At 43.3% G+C, this 9,284-nt stretch overlaps 2 protein-coding genes across 2 annotated transcripts; one reads left to right on the plus strand and one right to left on the minus strand.

The window, feature by feature from the left end:
* The first annotated feature begins 624 nt into the window (after positions 1-624).
* Positions 625-6,187, plus strand: LOC4328072 (uncharacterized). Its single transcript, XM_015769908.2, has 15 exons — positions 625-908; positions 1,640-2,405; positions 2,490-2,564; positions 2,639-2,756; positions 2,972-3,089; positions 3,288-3,386; positions 3,479-3,778; positions 3,855-3,962; positions 4,087-4,158; positions 4,224-4,310; positions 4,531-4,602; positions 4,707-4,796; positions 5,439-5,546; positions 5,659-5,727; positions 5,821-6,187. The coding sequence occupies exons 1-15, from the start codon at positions 666-668 to the stop codon at positions 5,893-5,895; spliced, it is 2,400 nt and encodes a 799-aa protein (XP_015625394.1). The 5' UTR covers positions 625-665; the 3' UTR covers positions 5,896-6,187.
* A 424-nt stretch (positions 6,188-6,611) lies between these two features.
* LOC4328073 (catalase isozyme A-like) lies at positions 6,612-9,284 on the minus strand. Its single transcript, NM_001401748.1, has 4 exons — positions 9,200-9,284; positions 8,111-8,911; positions 7,422-8,024; positions 6,612-7,072 (listed from the first exon to the last, which is right to left on the minus strand). The coding sequence occupies exons 1-4, from the start codon at positions 9,212-9,214 to the stop codon at positions 7,013-7,015; spliced, it is 1,479 nt and encodes a 492-aa protein (NP_001388677.1). The 5' UTR covers positions 9,215-9,284; the 3' UTR covers positions 6,612-7,012.

Consider the following 9,284-nt stretch of genomic DNA (forward strand, 5'->3'; position numbering starts at 1 on the left):
TGACATAATTTTTTATTTTTCCTGATCAGAAAAATACATGAAAAAAAAGGAGGTAGAAAATTTTTTGGATTTATGGTTAAAGAAGAAAACTGGGGTTATGTTGAATTTCAAGTATTCAGTTTCACCACTAAAATACGGAGACTTGCTTCACATTTGGAATTACACAAAAAAGATTTTTCATCGGAAAGAGGTCTCCGAAGACTTTTGGGGTTTTCAGATCACAAATCGAAGTGTTCGGAGTAAAAAGCTAACTGAATTTAAATAGCCCAAACAGATCGATAAACTCTTAAAACTTCGGCTTGATTTACAAAAAATGATCAAGCTCCTTTGTTTCATCACACAAGTACACAAGTGCTAGTATAACACGAATGTTTGAATCAGAGTAGCCCATGTTTGATACGACTGACAAGTGACAAGTTCGATGCAAATTTCATTCAACTTATAATTTTTCAAATCGCCTGTTCCACCACAACGGAGTAGAAAATTCCAACCAAAATGAAGGAAAATTCAATTTATGGCAGGTTCTCTCTCCTGTGAGGAACAAACGGTTGAGATGGTGCCACGTGGCGTGTATCGGGGCCGAAGCCCCCGCTAACTTATCCGTTACCTCGCTCCCATCCCGCTAAACCCCACCGCGACCTCGCCGGCCTTCCTCCGCTCCGGCCATGGAAGCCTTCGCCGCCGCCGCCGCCGCGGCCGGCGTCTTCGCGGGCGCCGGCGCAGCTGCGCGCCCCGTACTGCTCCGCCGCAGAGGTGCCCCCCGGTCCGGCCGGGTGCGCCTCCTCCGAGCGCCGCCGCGCGCCGGTGGGGACAGAGGAGGGGACCTGCCCCCGCTCGACGAGTGGGACAGGATGGAGCTGGAGTTCGGGCGCTTCCTCGGCGAGGATCCCAAGCTCACCCTCGCCAAGGTTTCCTTCCTCCCGTGTGCCTGCCTTACTACTGCTCTCATCTCATCCCTAGAGAGAGTAGAGGCTCTCGGAATAAGATGGAAATGTCGCCTTGTTTTTTTTAAAAAAATTCAATGCGAATTCATACTTGCGTTGATAGATAGGATGTCACGAGTGTTCTAATTGTAGCAAAACGATCGTTGCGACTTGTGAGTATCATGCGGGTATGTACTAGAAATGTTTGTGCATAATTGTGGACTAGTGTTCAGGTTCTACTGCAGCCTTATTTTTTTCTAGTATTTGTACCACCGCATATGTTGTTATGTTGTCCAATATGACTGTATTGTTGTACTCCATGCTTAAGTTTGGATGGTTTGTGCTAAATTTACTTATTTTTAGTTTAAAATAAGAAGGTCGCTAGATGGAGTAGTTTAGTACTCCTATATACTATACTATCCAGTCTTGCTAGGATGTTCCTACCAATGTGGCTAGTCGCAATTGCTCATTGCAGTTGGAGCCTAATAATCTGAGGATTACAATTTTGAATTTTATTTTTGTGGCTGAACCTTGACTCAACTCCCAAGTAGTAGTACTGCCCAAATGTATTGCTAGGATTCTAAGATCTGATAACTGCGAACCTGTACACTACAAACTGACACATGGTTATTTCACACGTGTTCTGTAGCGATGTTTCTGTCACTTGATTTTCTCATCATTAGCATGCCTTAAGTGTTTTTGAATTATTCCCTCAGATACTTCTCAAGAAAGCAGACCCAGATGCTTCATCGCTCGATGTAGAGAATCTAATTGCCAACAAAAAGGCCAAGTTGGATGATATTTTGAGGGAGTTTATGGATGCTAACAGACAGGAACAGACTTCTGAATCACCAGAGGAAACAAGCAAGCCAATGGTAGACAAAAATTCTCCAAGCATGTCAAGACCTGTTCAGACCAATGCAAAGCAAGATGAGCCTGCTTTGACTCTGCTGCGACCAGCAGGAAGCAAATTGAAGCAAGATGATCCTCCTTTGACTTTGCAGCGACCAGCAGGGAGCAAACCCAAGCAAGATGGTCCTTCTTTGGCTCCATTACGACCGGTAGGGAGCAAGCCAAAGGAAAATAACACTTCTTTAACCTTGGTGCGGCCAATGGGAAGCAGACCAATTGTCCGGGGTAAACCGGTGCAAGATAGTTGGCCTAGCAAGGGGAGCTTAGCTGCCAGAAGAGAGTCGAGCGATGTTGGCAGCACCTCAAGAAAGAACAATGTGGATGTTTCCTTGCGGAAACCCACCATACATCAGAGTGATGATGATGAATTGAAGTCGAAGCTGAATCTGAAACCAAATATTGACTTGAAAATGAGGAAAGATATGGACGAGGATTTGGCCAACATCTCTCTTCTTCAAAAGCCAGAGCTTTCAGTAGATAATATGAATTCAAATCAAGAGAAGTCTGATGCTGGACCTGCCTCTGTTGCTTCTGGAGAGGATAATGGTGCAGTTGACCCAGAAACAAATGGTAAGGTACAACATCCCAAATGCAACAGGCCATGATGAGCTGGTTCTTTTGGATCTGATGGATTGCAAATTTTTCAATCTTCAGGTCTTGATGAAAGAGTAGTGATTGACAGTATTAATGATCGTGAGTCATCTGTGCTTCCTGATGATCTTAGTGCAGGTAAGGAAGGCATAATAGATCAGTGACTAGTCTCTATTCATCCATCATACTAATGTTATGTTAAAATTTTCAAGAATTACAGCCATCTGAGCAAAATTTTAACCGAGAAGGCGACCCTTCTGTGGTGGATGATCAATCAGCCGTCAGCAGTAATTTCTCTATGCAAGCTTTCTTGCAAGGAAAACCTAAGATGTACTTTCTGATGAAACTATGCACTTCTATTTTTAGCATAACATTTTCATCGCTTGTAAAATATATATTTGACATTTCTGCTTAACTAATTGTACTTCATGTTGTTACATTGATCCAAATTGGGTGTATCCCTTCTTCTTTTGAGTAACTCACGTCATTACAGTTTCTCGCATGTTGGCCGAGCTACCACTAATATGGCAATTACTACATTGTAGGAAAGACTTAGCTGTTGAAACATTTCCATCTCAAGTTGATGCTGAGAAGATGAATGCCAGTGAGAATAACATGAATTATGTTGATGATGGAGGCAATGTGTTATCATCGAAATTAGAGGTAATGTGAATTTCATAATGTTTGAGCTTCAGCATCTTATAGGCTTATTATCAAACTCAACAACTGTAGTTCTTAGAGTGGGTGTTGCCTTCTGTGGAATGAGATGTTTCCCTATTCAAGGGTCATTGAGTCATATTTCATCCTTTTAATTCTTCTAGATATTGATTATAACTCTTGTTTATGGAATCACTAATGCAGGACATCACAGAGAGTGACTGGACAAGGCTGGAGAATTATGCAAGTACCGGAGAAAAAGTTGAGGTGGAGCTGATAAACTGCAGCTCGAAAGGATTTGTTGTAAGTTTTTGTCCAGTTTTAGAATTAGCACCTTTTTAATCAAGTTATAATGAACTGATGGTACCTGACCTCTATCATCATTTCTTTGCCAGGTATCACTCGATTCATTGATAGGTTTCTTACCGTATCGCAATCTTGCTACAAAATGGAAATTCTTAGCTTTTGAGACTTGGTTAAGACAAAAGGGTGGCGATCCTTCACTCTTCAAGCAGAGTGTGGGCATAGAAGAAAGTTTTGAGGTCAATGACAGGAACATAGAATCAGTATCTAGCTCAGATTCAGAACTTGCTGTGCAGGATCAAGGTTCTATGCCATCTAAGGAAAAATTTGAAGATCTTCTTCGAACATATAACACTGAGAAATCTAAATTCTTATCATCATTTATCGGTCAAGTATGAATCTTTTGTTAGTCTCCAAACATTCTTCAGTTGAACCCTTTTAGCTAACATGCCATTGCTTGTTTTGCAGAGACTCCGTGTTTCAGTTGTCCTGGCTGACAGAAAATCCAAGAAAATATTTTTCTCTATGAAGCCAAAAGAAAGTGAAGAATTGATTCAGAAAAAGAAAAGTCTCATGGTACTTACTATGTTGAAATGTCTATTAGCTTAGTTCTTTTGCTATGCTTAGCATGGTCCAACATTTTCCCTTTTATTACTTATTTATTTGTTCGGCTGCACACACTGTTTTTCTTAACATGCAGGCTAAGCTCAATGTGGGAGATATTGTTGAATGCACTATCAAGCGATTTGTTTACTTTGGGATATTTGTTGAGGTAGGTCTAACCATATTTTCTACGCTTTTTCATTCAGTATCAGCAGCTAACTGTTTCTTTCAAAGGTTGAAGGAGTTCCCGCATTAATTCAGCAGTGGGAAGTGTCTTGGGATGAAACCTTGGACCCATCAGTTTCTTACAAAATTGGTCAGGTAACACTTGTTTTTTGCATGGACCTTATTTTTGTTGCAATCTGGCTTTGTTAACAGTGTGTGTGCACCCATGTGTGGATAAAGGAGGAGTTGCAAGTTCTCATGTTCATTTTGAAACTGACATACCTCTCTATATCGTCTAGAAACTTAGATACATCACGTGACAATGATCATAATGCCAAACTTTCTGGGATTTACAGAAATTTATTTTGATTTCCAGGTTGTGGATGCTAAAGTTATTCAACTGGACTATAATAATAACCGCATATTTTTGTCACTTAAAGATGTAAAGGTACCTGGGGGCCTTTCCCCTTTTCCCTCATGGTGGTTCAGCTTATTGAATTGCTGATTTCAGGCTTTCATTTATTATTTTTGTCATTTCCCCCTTCTATGCAGCCAAATCCTTCAGTAGGCGCATTGGAAGCTGTCATTGGTGAGGAACTATCACTGGGTGGAGCTCTTGAACCTGCAGAAGCAGATTTTGAGGTTTGTGTGACTTATGGCATTATTTATCATCATCTTGAAATTTTTCATTGTTTGTGATTTGAAGGTTATGCATATTTAGAGGGCCTGAAATCTAAATCTAATGCCCTCTCTCTATTCAACTGGGAAAAACCACGTCATCAGATTGTTTTCTAACTTCTGGCTAAATGATGAAAACATGTATAGCTGCTACATGGCAGTTGCATCCCATTTTCTGAGTTATGTATAATATCTTAGCCTGTGCCAAAGAGATCGAAACTTTTTGTAGGTTTGCTGGTAGGGCCTCCTGCATGGTCTGTGATTGAATATGGGCATACCTGAGTTTTTTCCCTTCTATTGCAAGCATGTTTTGTCATACAGAAGTTGATAGAGCTCTGTATTTGAATGCGGGGAGTCTGTGCTACCCAAGCCTGGATCCTTCCTATCTTCTTAGTTTGTTTAATTAGTTATTGTTCTTCATTCAAACTTCTTTTCTGGATATTTTGTGGACATTTCTGAGAGCTGTAGACATAGCAGTGAACTTGGGTCATGCAATGTTTGTTTCATACGTCTGCCTTGTGGCATTGATTTTCTTTCTTTTCCTTATCCATCCACTTTGTTGCATCCTTGTTTTAACACTCCATTATTTGATCATAATTATTTTAGTGGCCTGAAGTGGATGCTCTCATGGAAGAGATGAAAAATATTGAGGAAGTTAGGGATGTTTATAAAGGACGATTCTTGCGAAGCCCAGGACTAGCTCCAACCTTTCAGGTAAAATCTAAAATGTAGATACGTTTCATGTTCAGCATTCACACAATTCTGCACCTTAGTTGTTGGAATTGACACCTGACCTTATTTCCTTTTTAAATCTATTGCTTGCTAGGTGTATATGGCACCTTTGGTTGGTCAGAAATATAAACTCCTTGCACGCTATGGAAATAATGTCCAAGAGGTATGGACAATTAATGTTAAATGCTTGATCGAGTCACAAGCTGAAAATTGTGTGTTGTCATTCTTACATAGCATGGACTGAACTCTTGTGCAGGTGATGGTGGAGACATCATTAGACAAAGAACAGTTGAAAGAGGCAGTTTTAGCGTGCACAAACAGGGTGAGCTGATGATCAGCGTCTCCGTGCTGTAGTATTTTTCCTTCTTTTAGCTTGCGAAGCAGATGGTTGTACAGAATTGTTGTGGCAGTCCAATTTTGCATCCTTGTAGCATGCTTTTGAGTCGTTTACACCTGATTTTCTTCCTTTTCAAGTTGAAAATACCAGGTGATATGTAGTCCTAGCTCAACTTTGTAGAGGATGACAGGTGTAAATCGCCTTGATACGTTACTACGGAATTGCAACAGAATTCGATTTGCATCTTTCACGGTGCTAGAATTAATCTACCATATTTTTGTTTGAACAACGTAGTAAATGATAGGTGATAGCACCGGTAACATGGTTTATTGGTTAATCTGAAATTTGGAATGAAGATAAAAAAAATTAATGATTCATCCAACTAGATATTAATTATCATTACCATAAACAGGTTTGTTTTTATTTCGTTTTCATATCGACACGAACAACTCAGCGCCAATGAATATACTCGCTGTGTGGGTCACAGTTGTTTCATTGCCGCTCCAAAAGGTTATGTAAGGCTGGGATCATGATATAACTCAGCTTAAAAATTGATTTTAAGAAATTAGAAAGAACTCAAAGTCAGACGGCATATTACCATTCTCAATATCACAGCAATCACATTCCCTAATTAAAGTCATTGTAAGTATAGCGGAGAAACAAAATGTTGAGGTAGAGTTTCTGTATGAAGTTGGCGGTGTCAAACATGATAATTAAACCACTGATGTCGTAGATATGGTTCGTATATAGACCTATGGTTTGGGAAAAAAAAAAGAGACCATTGAAGTGATAATTTAAATACTTAATAGTAATAGACTCTTTGATGGAGTATTACAACATGCAGCAGTGGCATTAATACGCCAGTACATTAATTAAGTTACACATATGCAGGCTCCATTTTGGTTTCTTTTAATTTATCGTATTACAGAATTTCTGTAGCCTTGCTGATGATCACTTGGATATCATGTACTAGTAATTAACAATAGGATGCATACAAAAGATGGCCCAACGACAACAGAAGATGCGTGCATCTGACATTGTCTGGCCTTATTTGGTTGGTAGTACTCCAATTAATTAACAAGAGATGATGCATTCTTGTGCCTTAGTTTCTTCACATGCTTGGCTTCACGTTGAGCCTATTCGCAATCTTCACCCCCAACGACTCATCACACTGCATGAAGTAAATGAGTTAATTACATAGTTAGTGCAAATTAATAGCTTTTTTTGCCGGAATTAGTGCAAATTAATAGCGATTAAGTCATATTAATTTCAAATTCTCTACAGTGGTTTAAAATTATATATTTCATATAAAATAGGATTAAATAATTTATCTATGGATTCATAAAACTGTTGTGCTAAACATGGTGTTAATCATGTGGATTAACTAAGAGAAAACAATTAATCATTACTAATAACTACTCCCTCCGTTTTTTTTATATGACGTTGATTAGTTCAAACTTTAACTAGTAGTGTCATAAAAACAAAAATGGAGGTAATACTAAATTGCTGGTATGAATTACCTGGGAGAGGTAGTTGACCCAGATGGCGCGGAGCTCAGGGGAGACCTTGGGGTGCGCGAGCTCGCCGGCGAAGCGGCGGATGAACCTCTCCTGTCTATCCGGCGCCCACGACCTGTACCTCTCCCCGGGCTGCTTGAAGTCGTTCTGCTTGTGTATCGTCGCCTTCTGCCTCCTCCCCACCACGGGGCGCGGCGTGATGGGCGTCGGCGGCGCGTGGCGGAGCGGCGCGTGGCGCGATGGGTAGTAGTCCACCTCCTCGTCCCGGTGCATGAAGTTCATGGCGCCGTCGTAGTGGTTGTTGTGGTGGGCGCACTTGGGCGCGTTCACCGGCAGCATCAGGTAGTTTGGCCCCAGCCTGTAGCGCTGCGTGTCGGCGTACGCGAACACCCTGCACTGCAGCATCTTGTCGTCGGAGTAGTAGATCCCCGGCACCACCAGCCCCGGCCCGAACGCCAGCTGCTCGTTCTCGTTGAAGAAGTTGTCGACGTTGCGGTTGAGAACGAGGCGCCCCACGGGCCGGAGCGGCACCTCGTCCTCCGGCCATGTCTTGGTGTCATCCAGCGGGTCGAAGTCGAACCTCTCCTCCTCCTCCGGGTCGATCACCTAACAGTATTAAATAATTAATTAGAAGGAGTACTGCGGCTTCGAACTCAGATCGTATAGGCGTTAATTTCTGGATGATCACCTACCTGGACGAACAGCTTCCACTCGGGGAAGTTGCCGGCGGCGATGGAGTCGTAGAGGTCCTGGGTGGCGTGGCTGTGGTTCTTGCCGCCGACGAGCGTGGCCTCGTCGTCCATCAAGCAGCTGACGCCGCAGGTGGGCTTCCAGTGGAACTTGACGTACCTGGCCTTGGCGTCGCGGGTGACGAAGGTGTAGGTGTTGACGCCGAAGCCGTCCATGTGGCGGTAATCGGTGGGGATGCCGACGTCGTCGAAGAGGAAGAAGAAGGTGTGGAGGCTCTCGGGGTGGTGGGACAAGAAGTCGAAGACCCTCCAGTACTCCTGGACATGGGAGCGCGGGTTGGGCTTGAAGGCGTGGATGACGTCGGGGAACTTGATGCCGTCGCGGATGAAGAAGACGGGGAAGTTGTTGCCGAGGAGGTCCCAGTTGCCCTCGCGGGTGTAGAACTTGACGGCGAACCCGCGCGGGTCGCGGATCGTCTCCGGGCTGCCGCGCTCGTGGATGACGGTGGAGAAGCGGACGATGACGGGGGTCTGGGCGCCCGGGGACCGGAGGAAGTCGGCGCAGGTGATGTCGGTGACGTCGTGGGTGCACTCGAAGAAGCCCTTGGCGGAGGCGCCGCGGGCGTGGACCACGCGCTCCGGGATGCGCTCCCGGGCGAAGTGCGCCACCTTCTCGATCAGGTGGTAGTCCTCGAGGAGGATCGGCCCCCTGGGCCCCACTGTCAGCGCCTCGTTGTCGTTCCACACCGGAGCTCCCGCGTTCGTCGTCGTCGTCTTCGTGTCGAACGAGCTCGACGGCCGGAACTGCATGGGTAGCACGTATTACTATTAATTAATTAATTAATTATATACTTAATGATCGACTAGCTGAATCAACCAGCCATGCATGTTTGAAGAGCTTGAGACTAAAAAAGAAATATTCGTAGAATCTAGTCGATAATCTAGGTTATTTCAGGAAGTTTCTGATAATCGACCAAATATTCTATAAGAAGTTAAGCTCTCTCTTGAATCTACACAACTAGCTAAATGAAACCTCAATTATTAACTACAAGATTAAGTAGATTTAGTCTCACTAGTCACTGAGTGACTGACCTTGCAAGGATCCATGGTAGTGGGCTAGTGGCAGCAGCAGGTATCTGGGAGTGAGAGGGGTTTGTTTCTGCTAGCTCTCCAGCTT

This window comes from Oryza sativa, chromosome 2, assembly GCF_034140825.1.
Source record: "Oryza sativa Japonica Group chromosome 2, ASM3414082v1".
In the NCBI taxonomy this organism is placed as follows: Eukaryota; Viridiplantae; Streptophyta; class Magnoliopsida; order Poales; family Poaceae; genus Oryza; species Oryza sativa.